The sequence below is a fragment of the Hypomesus transpacificus genome, chromosome 23 (genome assembly GCF_021917145.1).
Source record: "Hypomesus transpacificus isolate Combined female chromosome 23, fHypTra1, whole genome shotgun sequence".
Lineage (NCBI taxonomy): Eukaryota > Metazoa > Chordata > Actinopteri > Osmeriformes > Osmeridae > Hypomesus > Hypomesus transpacificus.
Window position 1 is genome coordinate 4,580,297 of NC_061082.1, and position 24,696 is coordinate 4,604,992.

At 48.7% G+C, this 24,696-nt stretch overlaps 1 protein-coding gene across 1 annotated transcript in view; it reads right to left on the reverse strand.

Moving 5' to 3' along the window:
- The window catches only part of stxbp5l (syntaxin binding protein 5L), a 67,936-nt gene that overhangs the window by 11,349 nt on the left and 31,891 nt on the right, over positions 1 to 24,696 (reverse strand). The window contains 14 exon segments of the mRNA XM_047047364.1: positions 1,300 to 1,353; positions 5,093 to 5,197; positions 9,637 to 9,702; positions 12,983 to 13,134; positions 14,509 to 14,634; positions 14,817 to 14,986; positions 15,412 to 15,629; positions 16,139 to 16,179; positions 16,666 to 16,733; positions 17,640 to 17,787; positions 18,784 to 18,856; positions 19,769 to 19,926; positions 20,961 to 21,036; positions 22,175 to 22,298. Of these exon segments, the coding sequence (XP_046903320.1) occupies positions 1,300 to 1,353; positions 5,093 to 5,197; positions 9,637 to 9,702; positions 12,983 to 13,134; positions 14,509 to 14,634; positions 14,817 to 14,986; positions 15,412 to 15,629; positions 16,139 to 16,179; positions 16,666 to 16,733; positions 17,640 to 17,787; positions 18,784 to 18,856; positions 19,769 to 19,926; positions 20,961 to 21,036; positions 22,175 to 22,298 (1,579 nt within the window).

The window sequence follows — 24,696 nt, forward strand, 5'->3', positions numbered from 1 at the left end:
ACCGCAGGGAAATTACCCTGTACCCCCCCCACCCCTCACAGACACACATCTGATCACACATACAAACACGCATCACTCTCTCTCTCTCTCTCTCTCTCTCTCTCTCTCTCTAGTATAATCAGAAAAGAACAGTCCCACTTTGTGCAGACAAGCAGATGTACAGCGTTATATTTTAATGACTAACAGCTGCTAGGATCATATTCAGCATAATTACATTACTTTTAATACTATTTTAAGTGGGCCTGTGATCAAACAAAGGATATGCATTTCCTCCTGGTAGAACGTCCTATGGATCTCCTGTGTCTTGATGGAACTTAATGATTGAGAAATTATATATTAGGGGGGGGGGGGGGGGGGGGGGGGGGGGGGGGGGGCGGGGGCAGACTTGTCATGACAAAATGATGACAGACGATAGGGGGAAGACTTAAATTACCAACGCTTTTTAGTCATCAGTACAGTAAGAATGCCCCATACAGGAACATCCCTGACAGTTGTTTTTACCCTACATGTATTGACCCTACTCTTCTGAAGGTTGTCTTGTCCACTTAAATGCCCCAGCCCCACTAATCACATGTTATATACCTGTTAAGGAAAGTGGTTATAGAGTCACAAATGTTACATTTCCGTTGGCATATTTAGTGTTCATGAGTAAAGGTTGTTAGGAGTGGTATGTGTGTGACACAGCTGAAGCATGGCAGTTAGGACACCTGTGATTTAGTGGCGTGTAGAAGTTAGAGATGTTCTTGGAAGTGTTCAGTCAATGGTCCAGTCAGAATGGAGTAAGATCGATTGAGGAAAAGAGATTTACAATTACAATGGCCAATTACAATGAAGCAAGGCTGTTTGGAGGTATAGAATGGTCCAGTTACAATACAGCAGGGCTGTTTGGAGATAGAGCATGGTCCAATCACAATGGAGGAAGGCTGTGACAGAAGATGATCCAATCGCGATAGAGCAAGTTTAGAGAGAAACCTCCACTAGATATGGACATGAGCTACAGTACAATTCACCTTTGGAAACACTTGCAAAATGTACGATTAACAAATGCGAAAGATTAAAACGAAATACATATAGAAAGATCAAGAAGGACAAACACGACAGACCAACAGTCTCATGATCTTGTCAAGAGCAGGAAGTGAATGATAGGAAAATACTTTGATTGAGTGAATAAAACTATTTTGATTGAGGACAGGATATCAAAGAGATTTAGAAGTAGTGTCTGAAGATAACAGGACAAAAGCGGAAAGTAAATGAATCAATTGAACAGAAGTGAATACTGCTGGCTTCCGCCTACCGTACCAAGATCAGTCTTAAGATCTGTTGGCAGGCTTAACTTTCTGCCGGATCCCTTAACTGAAACAAAAGAAATAGGAAAGAAAGGAGCAGTTAATCTTCTCAAAACAAAAAAATGAAAAATAAATAAAAAATAATAATTTAAAACTCAAAAGATGCAGAACCGAAAAACAAACCAACAAAACCGAAACGAAACAAAATTGAAATCAACATAACCAAGAACGTGCAGAATGTGTGCAGTTGCACATGACAGGCAGATGCAATTTTTTCACTTTCCAAAATACCGTACTGGACATGCTCCATGATGTTCCCAGGCCAGTGCTCCTGCTATTCACTGGGATCAGGGAACCAATTATATCTTTGGAAAAGGTCTATGCAGGCCTATGTAGTCCTGGGTCTGTTGCACAAGCTCTCAAACTTGTCTTTCGACCACCTTTTGAGGTCATAAGCGACTACTCTAAGTCTTTTGGCTGTGTATTGGGTTAGTTTCTTTCGACTGAATTGACAGCTGGTTATAGGGGATTCACTGAAGCCTGGGGTTCAAACGTAGGAAACACAAACTAACACCATGAACGATACAAAGACCACAATCACACACATTGGAGGAAATAAAGAAAAAGTTCAACATTTTGCAAGCATTTTGCAGTAGCTACAGAACTGCAAAGGTACATGTTGAGATTGATGGGCAGTTCTCCCCCCCCAGCTCCCCCCCCCCCCCCCCCACAGATTCAAATGACACACCATGAAGAGACACTGGCCGTGTCGGGGACTGAAGGATGGTCCGGGTGTATGGACGATGAACCATTAGAATCATTATGCATCATAATGCCTCTGTGACACGTGTTCCCGGTGACGGTGTGGAAACTGTTAGTTACAGTGGTTACTGGGGAGCGGATTCAACATGCTACATTTTCATTATGACATCACAGGCTTTTTGACCTCAAAATGGCCCGAAAACGTGTTTGTTTCGGTGATAACATCTCAGAAGATAAAGGTTTCAGATGTGATTCAGTCATGGTGTCTTTGCTCACTGTTGTCAGTCATATAAAAAGTATAATTGTAGTGGGAGTCATTTAGGGGTGATTCGTTTGGCTGGTAACACAGAAATCAAACTGGATTTAGAATTGAATGAAATGTTCTCCTGTTAAGCGTGTTATAGTAGCAGCAGTGCTGTAATAGCATTCCAAGATCAATAAAGTGTGCCTTCCAGTTCCTCAGGTAAAGCCTATCAGATTAGGGTTGTTAATTAGATGGGATTTCTCCCCATCCCTGTGTGCGTGTGTGCGTGTGTGCGTTTGTGTTATAATCAACAATGGTCTTGATGCTGGAGCCAACATGCAATGAAAATTATGTAACAATGGAGGGACAAAACGTAAAGATTATAGTGTTTCAGTAGTGTTATTTATTATTGTCAGGTGCACTTTCTAAATCATTTTCTCTGTGTCATTGACAAAATCCACGAGGGGAAACCTTTGCTGGATGAAACATGTTTGAATAGTTTGGAGTTGTTTCAACAACAATGCCTTTTGAACTAATAACATGATTTGCATTTGAGGGAGGTAATTGTGTTTTTCATAAACCTGTAGCAATGGGGAAATGCCATTTGTAACTCAGTATTATCAGTAATATGAATATTAATAGAAAATAGTTTTGTTAAGCCTGTGGATGTGCCTCTAAATGTCAGGTTACAGTCAATGGGAAACACATTTTACATTTTAATTAATGGTGGGCATAGATTTTTTATTTTTATTTAGATTAATGTCACTGTAATATTGGAATAAATCTAGATTAATCTAGATTGAAATGGCTCATTTGAATTCCCCGAAGCCATTCAGAATATATGTGCTACCCAAATAATGACTCACAGCAAGTCTTTGAGAACGGGTTTCTCAACCAGGTGAGCAAAGAGATTAGTTAGCTTGGCTGATAGAGCTGTGCTGACGGGCTTGCCTCGGTTGCACTTAAACATAGTAGTTTGACTCTTCCCCTGCCCTACATCAGTGCTTGGCCCAGCATCTTCCACATTAGCTAAGGGATGCTTTGCGTTTAGGTGGTATTTGAGACTGGAAGAACTCGTACAGTAAACTAATTCCGCATCGCACAAGGTGCAAACAACCTTAGTCTTGTCGAGGTTTCCATTGGGAAGCTTCTTAAAAAAATGTTTTCCCTGAAGCAAACCCGGCGGCTTCATAGCTGCATCCATGTTAGCACGTTACGTTTGATGTGGTAATTTCCTACACAAGGCATACACACAGGTTCGAAGACTCGTTCTCACTCCCTACAGTGCAATTCGGCCAGGTATACATTCACGCTAAAATATCAAGATGAAAGTCATTATAGCTTGCGTAGTATAGACATAGCTCCCAACCCAACTTTGAGAATAGATTAACGGCAATATTTTTTTTATCGCCCGATAAGAGTTTCACGTTAACGCAGCACGTTAACGCCGATAACGGCCCACCACTAATTTTAATATATATTTTACCTTCTCAACAGAGGTTTAGTGTACATGAGACGAATACTCACAATGCATTCCATATGAGGAAAATGGCCTATTTTGATTAGTACTACATATCTGAAGCAGTATTGCTGCAGCAGGGTGCAACATCAGTTAGTCTGTGCAGTTAGAGACACTCACAGCTGACAGACACTGGTGGGTTAGATGGCGTCACAGCGTTGATGGGTTTTTGTAAATGAAGATTAGACAAAGGGTGTCCTGTGAGGACGGACAGGTGAGGCCTGTGAGGACGGACAGGTGAAGCCTGTGAGGACGAACAGGTGAGGCCTGCGATGGAGGGACAGGTGAGGCCTGCGATGGACGAACAGGTGAGGCCTGTGAGGACGGACAGGTGAAGCCTGTGAGGACAGACAGGTGAGGCCTGCGATGGAGGGACAGGTGAGGCCTGCAATGGACGGACAGGTGAGGCCTGTGAGGACAGACAGGTGAGGCCTGCGATGGAGGGACAGGTGAGGCCTGCGATGGACGAACAGGTGAGGCCTGTGAGGACAGACAGGTGAAGCCTGTGAGGACGAACAGGTGAGGCCTGCGATGGACGGACAGGTGAGGCCTGTGAGGACGGAGGCCTGCGATGGAGGGACAGGTGAGGCCTGCGATGGAGGGACAGGTGAGGCCTGCGATGGAGGGACAGGTGAGGCCTGCGATGGACTGACAGGCGAGGCCTGTGAGGACGAACAGGTGAGGCCTGCGATGGAGGGACAGGTAAGGCCTGCGATGGAGGGACAGGTAAGGCCTGCGATGGACGAACAGGTGAGGCCTGCGATGGAGGGACAGGTGAGGCCTGTGAGGACGGAGGCCTGCGATGGAGGGCAATGAAGACACGCAGAGGAGATGGCGCATGGATGAGCCGCATGAGGATGTCGACCACAGTGGAGCTGAAGGACCAGGGGGAGGGGGGGAGGCAGTCCCTCTCCCCTCACCCGCCCTCACAGCTGCCGATGGACGATGCAAAACCACAGACCACCACACTAAAGACACACACACATCGCCCCCTACACCCGGGGCTGAGACTGTGATTGTCTATACACACACGGTGGGGTGGGTCACGATGTCAAAGCTGGGGACAAACAGCCTTGGGGGACAACCCCCTACGAGTGCTAGCATGCAACGACTCAACTTCCCAACCCCCCCCTTCCCACCCTGCATCCAGCCCTCCCAGCCCCCCCTTCCCACCCTGCATCCAGCCCTCCCTCCCCCGTACGTCCTCCCCCCACAACCCCACTCCCCCAGGGGGTCTCTGATCGAGGCACCAGGGGGCCCGGCATGGCTCCCTCTTCTTACCATTGTCCAGCAAGTAAAACACTGGGCTGCAGTGAGTGGCCCTCAGATTGGCCACAGCCTCGGGCAGGACGCGGGGGTCATTGTGAAGGGTGGATGGGTAAGGAACTGGAACAGGAAATCCGACAGAACAAAACAACAGGTTTGTCAGGAGGGAGAAACACACGATGAACAGAATTGAACAGGAGAAGTCACGGTTACAGTTGTCAGGGTTACTGTTGATTCTGAGGTGGATGTCATACAACCATGCAACTACAACTACTACTGTACTGTTCACTGCTACGATGATGACAACAGCAGGACATCAACTAAAACTACTTATAGACAACTACACACTACGCACCAACAAAAATCATCGTTTGAAATAGTATCATAATTGCTAGGACAGAAAGTTGTCTGAAAGACTAATCACCATGATTCACATCACACATTCTGTACTTTAGTTCTCGCTGAAACAAATCTATAATGTTTCTGAAAGTCTCCCAGATGAGAATGTTTCCTTGAGCTTTCCGAGCAGGAAACATCTCGCTCTATTTCCCTGTTACAGTAGCCCTTCTCAAGCTCAACACGCTTCCTTCTACCTCCTCGCTGATGACAAAGCAGCGGCTAGACGACTCGTGGAAGCCGAAGAACGTCAGCAGGGATCGAGTTTCATTCTGGTTCCTCGTTAAAAGTAGAAAAGCGCAGCGAGAGACCAGGCAGGTGAAATCAGCTCCACTTAAACAAGCAGCACCGTTACACTCTGACACCTCCACCAACCTCTCTTCCCTGAAGGCTGGCTTCTCCCCCTCTCCCCTTATCTCTCCCCTATCCCCATCTCCCTCTATATATATATATATACCCAGTCACAACCTGCTCCCTACCACAGCAGCTCATTAGCTCACCTCAACACCTGTCCGAGTCAACAGGACCCAAGTTTGTCTCTGCTCTGCTGTTAAAAACAACAACAAAAAAACACAGAGCCAGACCAAACAAGACACTCCACAACACAAACAACGTCTGGAGGGAAGGAGGCCAGGCCAGGAATAACAACTTCAAAGACCAGCAGGACCAATTATATGGCTTAATGACAAACAAGGGGGGACGGTGGCAGAGGGGAGGGTACGGGGGGGGGGGTGGGAGGAGGTCGCCGGCGGGGCAGGCTGTGTAGAAGCAGGTCGTGGAGAGAGACAGAGAGATAGAGCGACATTCCTCCAGGACTGGGTTGTCCTTGGACAGACCCAGCGGGGACGGCGATGCAGGAGCAGGGAGAGGACGGGCAGGGACAGCTGAGCTGCCTCTAATAGCCACGGAGATTTGAAAAAGTTGGTGGATAACGAGCGAGAGAGAGAGACTTGCTGGGAGTTTGCATCCTGTGGAGGTAAGGTCTTTCATCTGTCCATCTCCTCTTGCCTCTAACTTTTTTTATTCATCCTCTCTGCCTACAAACACTTCTGTTTGGTCTCCCATGCCAACCTCAAATAATACATCTCCAAGTCACCGTCCTCTCTGATGGCCCCCGGCCCCCCCCTCCCCCACCATGTAAGTCAGTCAGGGTGAAGACACGAGTGTTCCCCGAGTTTTGCTCTTCAAACCACCAAGAAGCTTTCAACAAGCTTGTTGTCAAATGGTAAGGTCAGATAAATGTTGTCGAAATCTTGACAGAGAACCATCGACACCCTATACAGACAGCGGAGGGATGTGTAGGGTCAAAAGCAGGGTGACTCCCATCATGGTTCCTCTCATCTCATCTACACAACAAAGAGGTCCCAGGGCAGCGCTCTGCATAAACACGCTGCTGTGCTACCATGCAGCCAGCGTCCTCATCCATAATGCAAACACTTACGGCAAATTGGTTTTCCAAAAGCGTATACAGTATACAGTACATCACCAAAACTGGCCACAAAAAAAAAAAACATCTTATGGACTCGTGAAATATTCACGTCGAATATTGCACCGTCCTCTGTGTACACACTCTCGCAGAGAAGAGGAAGAAACAAAAACAACAGAGAGATAGAAATAGTCGTCCGACGCTGACGTCAGTGAGAACACGCATGCCCTCGTCAATCTCTGTCTCGAAAGAGAAACAGCTCACGCTTTAGCAAACTCATCCTCCGCCCCTCCTAGCCTCTCTTCCTCTCTCACACCCTCTTTTACCCCAAAAACGTCCCATCGGAACGAGGCGGAAAACAAAACAAAAACTGTTTCAAACGATTTTCGCTCTGCTGACAGGTTGGAGAGATTAAGTGCATTTCTTGCCCCCTGAAAACAGACTCCGTTAGGAGTTGAGTGCTTGCAAATTCCACGTTCCTTCACTTCCTCCCTGGGCATCTCGTCTGTGCAAAGTAGCCCCGTACAGACGCTTGTGTGGGGCTACACAGGAGTACACATCAAACAACAGGACAGACTGAAGGATCAGGCAGCTCCATGGAGAGACAACACCACATGCACGCAAGCACTTACACGTCCAGACACATGTTCTGGGTTTTGAGGCACACCAGCAGTGTTTTAGACCTTGTTTAGCACAATCAAGAATCCCAAAGCTGCTACGATTGCCCAGTATCAACATGGGTTTAAACCTCATTAGACTTTGGTCTTGTTGTTGAGCAACATGAATGTCAAGAGCCCTTCGGCGTCGGCTGAGTTGGGACTGTAATGATCCCTGTCCATTAGCCCAGATACGGCAGGTCCACTCAGTCTAGACACACAGCGACGGCCTTCCCTCTGTCATTAAAGCAGGGCCGTACAGAACAGATGGAGCTGAAAGAACACAGCAGGTCGAACAGAATATCTGGCATTCTAGACACATACACACACACACATGCACACACACACTCAAACACACCACGGTTGGACTTGTTGACCTTTCAGGTTTGAATATTCCTCCCAGTGTGTGTCAGGGACAAAGCAGCTCCCCTGGATACAAATCACTGCGGCTAAGGCAGTCTCTCTCCATCCACACCCCCCTCTCTCTCTCTCTCTCTCTCTCTCTCTCTCTCTCTCTCTCTCTCTCTGTCTGTCTGTCTGTCTGTCTGTCTGTCTGTCTGTCTGTCTGTCTGTCTGTCTGTCTGTCTGTCTGTCTGTCTGTCACTCTCTCTCTCTCTCTCTCTCTCTCTCTCTCTCTCTCTCTCTCTCTCTGTCTCTCTCCATCCACACCTCTCTGTCTCCCCTCTCTGTGTCTCTGTCTCTCTTTTCTCCCCCCCTCTCACTCTCCTTTGTCTCTTTGTCACACTCTATATCCGTCCTCTGTCTCTCTCTCCCTATTCCTCTCATCGTTTAGACTCCCTCCCTTCCGCCAATATACATTAACAAACACATTCCGAGCAGTATGTATTCTGAACTCTTTTAGATTTACGTCCTCTATGCAAATCTCTAAACAAATCCTGCAATTAAATCAGCAGCATGTTTAATTTAACGGTCTTTAAAAAATATTTAAAGATAGGCAAATGAACCCTAATCTCACATACTGCCTTTCACTCCGGGAAGCTTGAACAAGGCATACCCACGGCTTTAACTATATTACAGAAGCAAATCTAGACATTACACCAACAGCACCACAACACTTTTAGTCCATGGCCTGCAGGCCGGCCCAGCCAGCCTAGCGGTCTCCCCACCCCCTGCTTCAGCAGTGTAGTAGGGAATATATCACAGCCTTAACCCTGGCAATTCCTCAACTCAGAGACACAGCTGGTTAGCTCCGAGCATGGGAGAGTGATGGTGAGAACAGAGAGAGAGAGGGAGCAGAGAGGGAGTGAGAGGAAGTTTTTTCCGACTGAATGTCTGACACGCACAGAAACACACACGCACACACTCTACACACTAGCGGTGTTACAAGCAATTCTCTGATCCAAGATCAGTGTGTGGCACATGGCCTGGAGCTCTGCACTCATTGGCCAACTTGCTCCGAACACATTCATCTAGTAGCCCTGGAGGCTACCCATCTCTCTCTCCCTCTCTCTTTCCCCTCTCTCTCTATTTAATTCTCTCTTGCTCTCATGCATGCTCTCTCATTTCCTTCTCTCCTCCCTTCTCTCCCTTCCTCCCTCTCTCTCCCCTACTCTCTCTCTCTCTCTCTCTCTCTCTCTCTCTCTCTCTCTCTCTCTCTCTCTCTCTCCCCATTAATTAGTGTCTCAGATAATGAAAAACAGCTTAAACTTTGCCAAGATTCATTATCGAGGCTCTAAAATGCTCCGAATCCGCAGTATCTGTTACTTTTACTGACTCCAGCCCTGATTGATAAATATCCCCACAGTGATGTTGACCCGAAGGGGCATCGATTGTCTCATTTCTCATGCGAGATTAGGAACTTTTGCATCCGATACTTGGCGGGTGACAAAAGATGAGTGTGACACCTGCATTTCGAATGACATATTTGCAATAGCAACATTCAGTTCAGGTTACAAGGCACTCCATTCACAGGTGCAGTGTCCATACCCCCTGTGCTGTTGAAGAGAAACATCCAGAGGTGAAACTTTAAAGAGTTCAGGTGGGTTTTGGAATGCGTGTGTGTTCAAGTCAGGGACACACATTAGGTGTGTGTGTGTGTGTAAGAGTGAGTGAAGCCTTACCTGATGTGGGTGATCTGCTTCTCTCCATGTCCAGAGACACCTGGTTGTCGGACAGTTCCGTAAGGCCTGCAGCCCACAGCGAGGGGAGAGAGGGGAGGTGGGACAGAGAGAGAGACTGTTGGATTACACGTGGATACGGTCATGAGAGCTGTGGTCACACAGTAGGTCACGCACACGTTTGATGCCTGGCTGTGATTGTTTTCGACCCTGAAACAACAGAGAGGATTCCTTTTTTTTTTTTTTTACTTTTTACTTTAATGAATGTCTAGCTGACATATTTGCAGTCTCTATTGATGACGTGGGAACAATTGAATCCTACGTGTTTGATAAATCGACTGCCGCCATTATCCGTCAGTGCCTCACGTTCACATCAATTATAACACTGAGGCGTTTAGAAATCCAGTCTGAGAGTTTAGGATTAGTTTAGCACACCATCAGCATCAGTGGATATGAACACGACACGTGATGACACCTGCTCTGCATGGAAGCACTGGGCTCATTTCTGGTCTCCGACTGCGTACAGTGAGACTGTAGTGTCCATGTACAGCATTCCCTCGTCTACAGAAGCCAGCGTCAGTGCTCCCGGACTACGCATCGCTGTTGATGTCGTACTTGAGGCTAAGTCTAGGCAGTGCAGGCCTCAATCATACAAACACAATTTGAAGGAGGGAAATGGGATAAATACAGGAGAGGATTTTCGGACTTGATCGTTAAAATGACCATTTTGCAAAACTATCTAAAAATAAATGAATAAACGTTGTAGAAGTAATACTTAAATACCATACCTGCAAACGATATTGACTTGGGATATATTCCTCTGTTTCAAAGTACACTTTTCATGCTGAGTATACCGGTATTACTAGGGAGCTCTTGTGTTACAGACATCTTACACTTTGATGGACTACAATGAAACAAAAAGCCAAAGAAGTTTCAGTAGCATGAATTAATCCTGGAACCATTTCTCATATGGGAACTGTTTATAAGGATCATTGAAACAGTAAGTAATAGAAACTGAATATTCTGATCCCATCTCTAATTAAGAAGAACGTTATGAAACCTTTGTACTCAGCTATGAAAAGTGAACATATTATGTTGCCATGGAACAGTGTGCCTAACAATCTATTGGAAATGTATTCACTGGACTCTCTGTGCTAGGTGAATTAGTGTATAGAAAACTCATGTGTGTCACCCAAATAGCATAGTATGTACTCCGCTGACAACACAGGGTACGAAATCAGAGGGGACATGCGGGGAGAAGGACACACCGAAGCGCTAGGACATGACTGGAACACAAACATCTCACGTTCCGCTTCTAATAACTGAGTGTTTTCGGACGAGACTCTGAAAATGTCACTGCGTCATTCCTCTGTCTGTCATTTCCAGTCATCTTTCTAGTGCGTCTCAGAGTCCTCCTCCCCCTGTCCCCCTGTCCCCTGGTCCCAGCGCGTCCCCAGTCCCCCATCCCCCCGGCCTTCAGGAAGGCCTGACTTACTCTGGTAGGACGTACGGATCCTTTTCTTTGAATCTGAATAAAGGTTAGACAGGCCGCGCATGCAAAAGTCTGCCAGCAGGCCCACATGCCCACAGCAGGAGCCACACAGTCACCAAAAGGGTGGAGGGGGAGAGGGTGGAGAGGGAGAGGGTGGAGGGGGAGAGGGTGGAGGGGAGGTGGAGGGAGAGAGAAAAGAACACAAAAGGCCCAGAGTGAAAAAAAGTGAGAGCAAGCAGCAATCCAGTTAGTATAAAGGGAAAAACAGACAGAGAACCCCACTTTCCAAACTGATTTATTTATTCAAATAATCGCAGAAGGGCAGATTATCGTCGCATAGGGATGGAGAGTGACCCTAAAATACATCCAACTGTCTCGTAATACTTTAGCCTTAAAAAAAAGTCTAAATGAACATGGACAAAGTCAGCCTAACAACAGTCATTACCTCCCATGCCCTATAGCTGAAGCTGGGTTCCTTCATTTATAAAAAATAATCTATCATATACAGCACACAAGTTAATGTACCTAAAATTCGAACCACGGGTGTAGAAATCATCAGGAACTGTGAGATGGAGGAACTGACAGAAACATTAATATGCAGGGCGGCAACAACATCTAAAAGGACGGTGTTCAGGCCAGAGGAGGTGAGTCTGTTGGGGGGGGGGGGATTACCAGAGCGAGACAGAGGAGGGGGCCTGGGCGGAGCAGGGGGGGAGAGATTCACATGTTTAGGCTTCTTCTCAGGGCTGATTTGACGGAGGCTACCTAGTGAGACTCGACAAAAGAGCCGTTTTAGAAGCGCGCTCTGCTCCATAAAGGGGCTTACGCAACCGGCGCATGAAGAGAGAATTCAAAGCTCTCAAAGTCACCCGCCCTCCCATCTGAACCCTGCCATAACAAAGTACTGAATAGCGCTACGGCTTCTTCAGGTAGGCTTGTGGGAGTTAGCTACACAAGATTAAAAAACGCTCCCTTTTCGATAGAAGCGGGGTGTTTAAACCCTGACATCAAATAGAGTATCTGGTGTACGAAAGAAAATGTTTATTTTGGTTCATATTCTTGAGTTCCTGTCCTCAGTTCAGGGACAGTTATGTGATGGAGGTGTGTGTGTATGTGTATGCTTGACGATTGCGTGGCTTTGCCTGTGAGCGACCACACCCATGCCCTCCGTCATGCACGCGTGTGTATGGTTGCGAGGTGCTCGTGTGTGTGTGAACAGGGATTGAGTGAGCAGTGCTAAAGGGGGGCTAGGATTGACGTAGTCCCAGTTCTGTACCAGCACCAGTCCAGATTAGTAGGTAACGGGTGAGTGTCTGGGATTGACACCAGTGGGGACCCTCGCTAAGAGCAGGACTCAAGCAGGACTGACAGAAAGAGAACAGAGAAATCAAACGACAACATGCATATAATGCCACCGTGAAATGCAGCCTGTCACATGCAACCTAGGTCACACTGTGATCCCTGGCATGTTGTTGTTGATGTGTGTGTGTGTGTGGGTGTGTGTGTGTGTGTGTGTGTGTGTGTGTGTGTGTGTGTGTGTGTGTGTGTGTGTGTGTGTGTGTGTGTGTGTGTGTGTGTGGGAGGGACACTGAGAGGGGGGACTCTGAAAGAGGGGACAGGGAGGATCAAGGACAGCAGAGATAATCTGTAGTCTGAATCATGAAGAAGAAAGAAAAGGAGTAGTGAAGGTAGTGACAGAGCTCAGGGACAGAGAGTTAGACCTTGACAAAAGACAGAGAGAGACAGAGAGACAGAGAATAAAAGCAGAATGCCTATGTGTGAGCAGTTACATGTGTGTCCATGAATTTCTTTTGTGTGTGTACATCATTAACTTGTGTGTGTGTGTGTAGCTCCTACCTGAGGTGGACTGCCTGTTCTTGCGCGGGGAGCGCGTGAGCCGTTGGTAAGGGTCTGCACCTCCATACAGATCTACTGTGGACATGCAGAGCAGGATGGTCTTCTGGAGATAGTCCACCACCGCTAGGCCATTACAGTTCCCAATCGCTAGACTGGGGTCCAACACACACACACACACACAGGACATCCACACCAACAGACACAGGCGTACACACAAGCACACACACATCAGGATACATGAAGACTCCTGTATAAACATATACAACATTTCTGAGAGGGAATTTTTCATGACCGATCTGATAGGGCTGGATTTCCACCTGCAAGTGTGGAACCTTCAGAAACACCCTGAAAAAGCCTTTGTCCGATCTTTGAAGTTCCAATCAAAGTAATTTCAGGAAATCACTCGTGTATCAGAGAAAATCACACATGATGAATACCCAATGGTTAACTGCACTAACACGACTGAAAACAGCTGAGAGATCAAGTTAGAATTCCCAAACACAGCTTGCATGCGTGTGTACAGTGTGTGCGGGTGTGCGTGCGCACAAGTGTGTATTTGTATGTGTGAGAATAACACCACAACTAAGAATATGAAAAACCCAGTTCTACATTTGAATAGCTTCCCGTTGAGCAAGGCCAACTGACCTTCGGCAAAGATTCCGTCTGTGCACTCCTTTAAAGGGCTGCTCAATGCCTGGCCTTTTACAAACAACTCTAACCACTCAGAGCAAAAGTTTAGAAATGGCCTTGAGGCGTTTTATTGATTTCCTTGGCTTAGACTGACTTCAGCGAGTTCAGTCAGACTCTAGGTTCCCCCCCCCCCCCCCCCCCCCCCCCCAGCGAAGGACGCATGCATATTTTCCTGCCTTTTTCTAATCATGTTTCACAGATTGTGAACACCATCGTCTGCTATTGAATCATAGATGGGAATTAGGAAAAAACGCGTCAGGGTCAAACAAACTAATTCACATTCATTCGGTGGCGGCCATTCCGGCCTTGAATCTGTTAGGCCCATGTGGGGAACAGTGTTGAGGGCTGATGAACACAGAGGTGGAGAGGGAGGAAGAGGAGGAGGAAGAGGAGGAAGAGGAGGAGGAGGAGGAAGAGGAGGAGGAGGGCATTCAGATGGGAGCCACGCAGAGCACAGAAGGATGGCTGAGTAGAAACAGACTGGTTGTACTTATGTGTACGCAGAAGACAGAGGACAAAAGCTTTTTGTTTGTGTGTGCTGTACAGTACGTTGGAGAGGCGAGACTAAAAACAGAGAGATAGACCGAGAACTGTGAAACAAAAAGGATGACTTGCATAAAAACATGTCAGACAGTAACACAAAAGTGAAGACAAAAGAGAGAGAGAGAAAGCAGACAGATTGAGTGGGGAGATACAGACAGAAAAACAGACAGTCAGACAGACAGACAGGTTGAGAAGGGAGAGAGACAGAGACAGCCAGACAGAGACAGGTCCGGCTGTACATGGAGAAGGGGGGCGGAGCCAGACTCAGGAGAGGGGGGCGGAGCCAGACTCACAGCCTGTAGGCAGAGTTGATGTCCAGGCTGGTGATCTGCTGGGGAGGCTCTCCATCCACCCACAGCAGCTGCACCACCAGCTCAGCCTGGTAGCCTGGGGGCATCCGCACCGGGCGACTCTTCACCCTGGGAGGGAAGGAGGATAGGGAGAAGAGAGGGGAGGCGAGGAGAGAGAAAGAGTGGGGGCAAGGTAAAGGGAGAGAGAGGTGAGGGAATCAGCAGAAGAAGATCAAGCGTTGGTGAGTGTTCGCCCAGTGCCTACTGTGTATTTCAGGAAGTCCCTGCTCTGTGATGGGAGGCTGTCTTACTTGAGGAAGGGGGAGCTGTCCCTGGAGCCCTCCGGGGTCCTGGCCCCGGGGCTGACAGGCTGGTGCTGCTGGGGAGAGTGGGAGCTGGGGTCTGAGAAGCAGGGCTGGTTCTCTGTCTCTGACGGAGAGATTGCATCCTCCCCATCACACTGCAGACGCACCTCTAACGACTGGGAGACGCAACACACACACACACACGCACACACAGGAGGCCGTGTGTTACAGGGAAGTCTCAACTGACACACGTGAAATATGCGTGGTGATAAAAGCACGGCGGAAGGTCACCAGCTGGAGGGAAACGTCTCAGTTGATGATCTCACCCAGGTATTTTCCTCAGTCACAAACATACCAGTCTACACAACAGACTTCCCAAGGATGACTCTACAGACTAGAAAGACAATTCAGAAACGACAAAGGAACAAAAAAACGAGGCGAGAAAGTTTCCTTCTTCAGAAGCTGCCCTGAAGTGACACCTAAAATCCCCCCCAAACACGCACACACACACACCCCACTCCAACACACTCACACACCCCACTCCAACACACACACACACCCCACTCCAACACACACACACACGTATGTACAAAGGACTCACCACTATCTGTGTGTTGGCGTCGTGCTTGCTGAAGCGGTAGAGGATGACGTGTGCTGAGGTGCCCACCACGCAGAGCAGTCGGCTGTTGGGGCACCAGCTGACCATCTGCACGGCGTACGGGTCCTCCTCCACCAGCTCGGCCGCACGGCCACCCTCCCCACATTTGGGCTTCTCAAACGCCTTGGACGTCTTCAGCTTGTACAGCATCTGCAACGTGACTGGATGGGCCGGAGGGAGGGAGAGATAGGGGGTTTAGGTTCATCCATGTGGAGGTGAGGGTAGGGGGTGAGGTTGGGGGTAGGAGTGGGGTACGGGTGGGCTTTGGGGGTAGGGGGTGAGGTTGGGGGTAGGAGTGGGGTACGGGTGGGCTTTGGGGGTAGAGGGTGGGGTTGGGGGTAGGAGTGGGGTACGGGTGGGCTTTGGGGGTAGAGGGTGGGGTTGGGGGTAGGAGTGGGGTACGGGTGGGCTTTGGGGGTAGAGGGTGGGGTTGGGGGTAGGAGTGGGGTACGGGTGGGCTTTGGGGGTAGAGGGTGGGGTTGGGGATTGGGGATTTCTTTGTCATAACTATACTAATCTGTCATGAGCTGGGTGCCAGCTGTTTGCTGCTTTACAGTTTGACTCAAACAGCCTCTACTTTGCTCTCTTTGTTGTGAATGTTGACATTTGGCTCAGTAGGAACTAAGTTTTGAGGGGGTTAAACCAGAGGCTAGAAAGACGGTGAACTCACTTGCAGAGGCGTCCCAAAACTTTATAGACCCGTCCGCGTGTCTGCACAAAGAACAGGAAAGCGAGAGAGAGAGAGAAAGAGAGAGAGGGAGAGAGCGAGAGAGAGAGAGCGAGAGAGAGAGAGAAAAGATCATGGTGCATTTCCGAGTCAGACTTCTCTCCAATCAGAGAAACTCTGGGGAGCTGCAGAGTATTTCCTCTGCAGCTGAATAGAGCTCAGTGGCTGACCTCTTCAGAAATACCTACTGTCCCCCACGGCGCCTTAAACACAGTCAATATCCTGCCCCGGACTCTTACAGAACAATGCAGTCAGATCGACATGTTTTGGTCAAATAGTCGGCCTGCAACCGTTATCACCCAGCACACAAGCAGCAGGGGGGCAGGTTTGGAAAGGTGTAAAACATTCATAGTATATAATTCTGAGGAAATCTATTCAGGATCCTGGCGCAAAACTGTGGCTGTGTGGAACCGGTGGGGGGGTTAGTGTTCCGTGGGCGTAGTGCGCTGGAACAGTGGCCGCATGCTTACCCGGTGATGATGATCTCCGGGTATGTCTGAGAACCCAAGGTCCACGTTCCTCCGCTCACGGGCCACTCCTGGAAGGAAGTGCACACGCTATGATCACACGCTATGAGAGCACACGCTATGAGCACACGCTATGAGCACACGCTATGAGCACACGCTATGAACACAAGCTATGAGCACACGCTATGAGCACACGCTATGAGCACACGCTATGAGCACACGCTATGAGAGCACACGCTATGAGCACACGCTATGAGCACACACTATGAGCACACGCTATGAGCACACACTATGAGCACACGCTATGAGAGCACACACTATGAGAGCACACGCTATGAGCACACACTATGAGCACACGCTATGAGAGCACACACTATGAGCACACACTATGAGCACACACTATGAGAGCACACGCTATGAGCACACGCCATGAGCACACGCTATGAGCACACACTATGAGCACACGCTATGAGCACACGCTATGAGCACACGCTATGAGAGCACACGCTATGAGAGCACACGCTATGAGAGCACGCTATAAGCACACGCTATGAGCACACGCTATGAGAGCACACACTATGAGCACACGCTATGAGAGCACACGCTATGAGAGCACACGCTATGAGCACACGCTATGAGCACACGCTATGAGCACACGCTATGAGCACACGCTAGTAATGAGAGCAGGCACGCAGTCACAGCCCAGCGTGGGTGTGGTCTAGCAGGAAGCATGTCACATAAAGGACGGCTGTGCACTGACAGTAAGAAATGAGGACGCATATTGCCACGTCTGTGTATTACTGATCAGAGATTCTTGCCCTTGAGGCTTTGCTTCATATGTAGTTTTGGTCGTAACAGAACCAATCCCAAACTGTGAATCATGAGCTACAATGCATTCTCCATACGCATACAATCCCAGAATTGCCTAAAGAGGATTCAGCCCAGAAGTCGACCCAAACGCCCCCCCTGCAGCATACCTTCTGGCTGTAGCCGGTCTTCTTGTGTTTGGCCCCTATGGAGTAGAGGATGGGGATGATGTCCGGGGGACAGTCTGCAAAGTAGGCCGTACAGGTGACAGGGGACTCGTGGATGTCCATGGGGTAGGGGTTCTCAAAGATGGGGAAACTGCAAGGAAGGCACACACACACACACACAGGTACGTGCATACACACACAAACACACACAGGTCAAAGTGTGTATCTGCTTCTGCGTCACAGCGCACTAACAAACCAAGCCATCCTGGGATGTGTCCATTCATCAGTCGTTCCGTGTGCTTTTGGGCCCAGAGGACTCTCCAATTAAAGAGCTATTAAGAACCAAATCAGCCAATTAGGGCTTCGGAACGACCACTTAATCACATACACGCAGACAATCTGGGGCTGATAAACTAGCAGGGACGAAATGACACCTCAGTCACCTTCATCTAAGTATGAGAGGCGTCTGGTGTGGGCTTTTGGCAGACCTTCCCTGTCCCTGTTAGAGGAGGAAGAAGCCTTGACCTTGGGCTGCAACTGTCAGACAGCTTCATCTCACTTAGCGACGCCACGTCGCTCTCCCAGCACTGTAGTCGCAGGGATGTGTATTGGCAAGTGTCAAGTTTGTCTCAAGGCAAAGTCACACGTTCGATTTTCTTTTCCAAGCGCAAGACCAGACGCGACTCTTTGCCTCTTCTTGGTCAAGTCCCATATGGAGTTTTGGACCTATTGTCAGAGTGGGGTGTTGTAATGTGTGGTTAGGGAGGGGCACTCTGACGTGTCAGAGATTGGGCCTGGCGCCTTGGTGACGATGTCACAACCAATCACGTCATGAGGTGACAGGCCTCTTTTGTCCCACAGCTTTCTCCTCCTCATCTGCCACATGCAGGCTGAGAGCTGGTGAGGAGCCCCAGCAGGAGAGGGTGCGTGTGTGTGTGTGTGTGTGTGTGTGTGTGTGTGTGTGTGCGTGCATGCGTGTGTGTGCGTGTGTGTGTCTTGGTGTGGTGCGCGTGTGTGTGTGCGTGTGTGTGTGTGTGTAGGTGAGAAAGAGTGTGTGAAGGAGAACCAGCGCGTGTGTGTATAGTGTTTGTGTGGTAAGTCACACGTGTGTGTTGGGTTGTGTGTGTGAGTGTGTGTGTGCACCTACTTGCTCTGTGTCAGATCAACCACAATGAAGTCCTTCTCTAGGAGAACCACCACCGCATAAGGCTCCTGGACCTCTGTGGAAACACGGTGGACAGGAAGAGTCAGGTGGCTGAGCAGTTAGGGAATCGGGCTATTACTCAGAAGGTTGCCGGATTGATTTCCAGCCGTGCCAAAATTGACGTTGTGTCCTTGGGCAAGGCACTTCACCCTATTTGCCTCAGGGGGAATGTCACTGTACTTACTGTAAGTTGCTCTGGATAAGAGAGTCTGCTAAATTACTCAAATGTAAATCCCAACCTCAGTCCCATGGGAGGTGAAACACATTCATCAAGCACACTCTCACTCCATTGGTTTTGGAGCCCGTGACAAACGAAACAAAGTTGGGAGAAGTTCACAGGCCGCACAAACACATTTGATTTCTCTTTTGTTTCATCGCTTGTCAAATTCCTCAAAACTGTTGTGACTGAGTTGTTTTAGACTCTGTGCTGGGACCAGACTGACTAACGCGAGCAGTAAAGCTCTCCACAGGTGCGAGACAGAGGGAGACGTTTAAGGCCTCGCCAAGGTGCTCGTTACCATCACAGCTTGGACTGTGATTACAGTCAATTATCAGAACAAGGGGGAGGAAGAGAGAGAAAAAGAGGGAGGGAGAAAAAACAACAGAGACAGACGGAGAGACATAGGGAGGGGGATCGAACACAATTTACACACACACACACACACACACACACACACACACACACACACACACACACACACACACACACACACACACACACACACACACACACACACAAAAGCTAAAAAAACTTTTGGCAGTGAGCCAGCTAACCAACACAAAGGAAACAAGCAAAATCCAACTAAATCCCTTCACAAACTGAACATCGAGAGGTTTAACCGCCATTCGACTCCCCCCCCCCCCCCACCCCCCCACTGTGACATCACCCCCCCCCCCCCCCCCCCTACTGTGACATCACAGCACTCACCGTTGTTGTACGGAGTCTCACAGAGGACTAAGAACTCGACGATGGGGTGGTCCATCTCCAGGACGGTGATGGCCTTGCCGTGCATGATGGTCAGCGTGGGTCGCCGTCCAGCCTTGTCGTATGACAGCCCACCGGAGAAGATAACAAACGGCTCGCTGCTGTGAAGTCAGAGAGGCTCTTCGGTGAGGACATCGTGAGGCTCGTGATGTTAGCATGAACATGTTTTAGAAGACCAGTACTGCATCAGTATGGGACTGAAACAATCGAGTCACAAGCCGGTACACTGAGTCAAAGGGGGAAAACCGGAGAAGGGAAAGTGGGATTCTCTCTGAGGAAACGTGCCTCAGTTTCACTGTAAATCATGACAACAACAAAATCAGCCTGCCTGCAAACATGGGTCCACATTTGAGAGTTTCAGCATCTCAGCTTCCCATTCCAGGGGACCTGGAGTACATGTGTGTCCAGCCTAGCTAGCCAGAGAGTTAGCACAAGAAGGACTCATTCATTGTCAGAGTGTGAGCGTGAAGGTTTTACCCCAAGGGGCGTGTCCTGGGACAGTCACCTCAGCCCCTTAAACGATCGATATGCTTTTAAGAAAAGCCACGAAAACGCCTCATTCGTTGAGTGGGCCTGAGCATGTCATCGTGACAACCAAGATGTTGCTGTCGCTCTTTGTGCCTCTGTGATTTAAAGTGTCCTCTTTTGTGTTCAACTATGCAACAACTATGAAGCATAAAGGCCCATTGTTATCCTACAAAACATTGGTGGGAGCAATCTAAATGATAATACAACTCACTCATCCGACTCCAAAAAGACAACAAAGACTATCCATCAAAAAGAGAAATTATGCTTCAAAGAATGTCTTCGATGCAGCATGCCTTTTTAAAAAGGCTTGCTATATATTTTTGATTGTTTTGTCATTTTCTTAGTCTTAATAGACTACAGCCCACTTCATAAAAGACCTCCAGAAGTTCAACGAGTGAAAACATGCTAGGAAAGGTTTTGGCAAAGACAAATTTCAGGGTTGCAGTTCCCTGTGAGGAATTGACTCAACTAACCTCTGAATATCATGACTTATGGCCTTAAAATCATTCTGTGAAGCTACCTACTGGCTACTCACAGCACATGACATAGGGCAGTTGGGGTCTGATGGAGGGGAGTCTACGTACGGATGAAGAAGAAGGTTCTTTACCTGCTCTTTGATGTCTTGTATTCCACTTTCAGGATAGGTTTACATGATTCCTTTCGGCCATCCTTCTGGATCTTACCTGATGAAGAATGAAGACAGTAGCTTTTAGTTGAATATCATAGCTTTTTTACAGATTTTCTCAACCTAAATCAGGCTTCACTGCCAAAGGTCGCTTGTATCAAAAATAAATTATATTTGTTTGAAAACGAGTGGTAGCAGAGAACAAATGAAGAGAGAGAGATAAGTAACATTTCTCGGTTTTCCCAAAGTCACGTCTGATGACGAACTGATGAACACAAGTGCCCTGAGGTCTGACTCGGCATAGCATCTGGATGAGGATCTGTCCTTCCTGGTACCCCTGTCAAAACAACATTATGTCCCTCATGAAATTATGTTGCAAACAACAACAAAAAATAAGCTATTTGCGACATAGCCAGCCCAAAGTCACAGCACACCCAGAGACGCTGAGATTTGAACATTTACCGAGTTATTTCCTTCGTTACTACAGTTTATGAATAGTCCAAAGGGTTCTCTTTCATTTCATTTCTGAACAGATGACTCACACCCCGACTTGGCACAGAGATTGGACAACACCAACACAGTCTGTCAGGCACTGAGCTGAATCTCAAGTCTGTTGCCATTACTCATCTTCTTGTGCCTTTCCTCCACTTGTGTGTGTGTGTGTGTGTGTATTTATGTATGTGAGAGAGAGTGAGGGATGTTTTCGTCTTGGAAGTGGCAGGGTCAGAGTGTGCCGCCTACTTACACAGCCCTCCATCCCGGCTCCGCGGCCACCAGCTGTGAGGGGTGTGGTGGCCATGACGCAACTGTCGGCAGTTGGTTGCTCATCAAAGCCGTTTCCTGTCGGTGTCTCAGTTTGTGGGTGGGAGAGTAAGGACTGGGAGCTCAGCAGAGCCCTGACCTGGGCTTAGATGTCTGTTCTACAAGTTCCTCACCCTCCCACTACATGTGGTCTGTCAATAAATCCCATACGGACGAGTGAACCGAATAGATGAACAGATGAGAGGGCAGGGTTCAGGGTGATGACGTGCTAGGTCTAGAGTGTGTTTGTGTGTGTACTCATGTGTGTGTGTGAGTGTGTGTGTGTACGGCCTTCACCTTATGGAGAGTCAATCTCTCTCGTAGGCTTTGTCTGCCTGGCACCCCAGACTTAAACCGTCACAACGTGTGGATGTGCACGCCTGTGTGTGTCTCACCGTGAGGAAAGGTGATCTGGAAAGGCTTTGCCGTGTTCCGGAGGTTCCACAGTGTCAGACTTCCGTCTGAGTGGCTGCACATGAACTGTTTCCCCTCGTGGTGCCAGCTGACTGAATGGATAGCCTGGCGAGGGAGAGGCAGGGCAGAGCAGAACGGGTCAGGGTTGGCTGTAACGTTTCCATTCCAAGCCATCAAATGTCACTTATTAAGATGAAGTTTGGCTCCTGTACTGGCGCCTCATGCGAGGGTTCATTGGGAATCATTATGCCACTGTGCAAAACCTCGTGCTGCGAAAGAGAGGAAGTTAGAGACCCAATGGTCTATGACGAGGCTCGTAAATGAGAGCAGCCGTGAGGAGGGCTGTGAGAAGGGGGAGATCAATATCACAGCTACACCATGAGAGACAGGAAGAGGAAGAAGGGAGGAAAACAAAGGACATGGACAGGTGCAGAGAGCGTTAAACCTTCGTATGTAACAGTCACCCCACATCCGATTTATTATCGTGTTAAAAATCAATACAGCAATCCAATTAGTTTAGCTCATGGATATGAGACTGCCGGTGGACTGCCACATGATAAGAACATAACAAGAACAGAAAGGTTATTGAATGTGTTTGATCTTTCCTGTTCATTTGATTCTCATTCCGGAAAGAAAAAATATAGCCCCCTTATTTGTTATCATTTGTGTCAGAAGCGCGCAGGTGTGTGAGGTAGATCCTTTGAAGTTTCCTGATTGAAATGAAGCGAGTAAAAAATTGTCAAGGCAGAAATCACTCAGTTAATCACACCGTACTAATTACAAACTATAGGTGTCTTCCAGCTCATCTCTCAGCCTTTGAAATGGGATTGGTTTTCTTCCTGCGGAGGAAATGATCAATAAAATCAGAGTGAGAGAAAGAGAGAAAGACAACAAACAAAAAGAAAAACGGAGAAGAGAAAGAGAGCGTGTGTTTCAAGAATCACAAGTGGCAAAAAACTGCCCCTCTCTGAAAAACTGCACCTCTCTGAAACACTGCACCTCTCTGAAACACTGCACCTCTCTGAAACACTTCACCTCTCTGAAACACTGCCCCTCTCTGAAACACTGCACCTCTCTGAAACACTGCACCTCTCTGAAACACTGCACCTCTCTGAAACACTGCCCCTCTCTGAAACACTGCACCTCTCTGAAACACTGCACCTCTCTGAAACACTGCCCCTCTCTGAAACACTGCCCCTCTCTGAAACACTGCCCCTCTCTGAAACACTGCACCTCTCTGAAACACTGCACCTCTCTGAAACACTGCACCTCTCTGAAACACTGCACCTCTCTGAAACACTGCACCTCTCTGAAACACTGCACCTCTCTGAAACACTGCACCTCTCTGAAACACTGCACCTCTCTGAAACACTGCACCTCTCTGAAACACTGCACCTCTCTGAAACACTGCACCTCTCTGAAACACTGCACCTCTCTGAAACACTGCACCTCTCTGAAACACTGCCCCTCTCTGAAACACTGCACCTCTCTGAAACACTGCACCTCTCTGAAACACTGCACCTCTCTGAAACACTGCCCCTCTCTGAAACACTGCACCTCTCTGAAACACTGCACCTCTCTGAAACACTGCACCTCTCTGAAACACTGCCCCTCTCAAATAGAGAGCTCCTGTTGTCTCAATGTGTCTCATGTGTTTTGTCTCGGCTGCTCAGAAGCTCTTCGATTATAATTTTCTCCCTCCCCCTCTCTCTCTCTCTCTCCCTCCCCCTCTCCCTCCCCCTCTCTCTCTCTCTCCCTCCCCCTCTCCCTCCCCCTCTCTCTCTCTCTCTCTCTCTCCCTCCCCCTCTCTCTCCCTCCCCCTCTCCCTCCCCCCTCTCTCTCTCTCTCTCTCCCTCCCCCTCTCCCTCCCCCCCTCTCTCTCCCTCCCCCTCTCCCTCCCCCTCTCTCTCTCTCTCTCTCTCTCTCTCTCTCCCTCCCCCTCTCTCTCCCCCCTCTCTCTCCTCTCCCCCTCTCCCTCCCCCTCTCTCTCTCTCTCTCTCTCTCCCTCCCCTCTCTCTCCCTCCCCTCTCCCTCCCCCTCTCTCTCTCTCTCTCTCCCTCCCCCTCTCCCTCCCCCTCTCTCTCTCTCTCTCTCTCTCTCTCTCCCTCCCCCTCTCTCTCCCTCCCCCTCTCCCTCCCCCTCTCTCTCTCTCTCTCTCTCTCCCTCCCCCTCTCCCTCCCCCCTTTCCCTCTCTCTCTCTCTCTCTCTCTCTCTCTCTCTCCCTCCCTCTCCCTCCCCCTCTCTCTCCCTCTCTCCCTCCCCCTCTCCCTCCCCTCTCTCTCTCTCTCTCTCTCTCCCTCCCCCTCTCTCTCTCTCTCTCTCTCTCCCTCCCCCTCTCTCTCACTCTCTCTCCCTCCCCCTCTCTCTCTCAATAGATGCTAGACACCAGAGATGGGTATGCATCAAGAGAGGGATAATTAACAGCACTCCGACACTTCCTCTAAGGAGAGATAAGAGATGCGCGGGCAGATCCGCTCTTAAGACAGGCTTGCCGCTAACATGT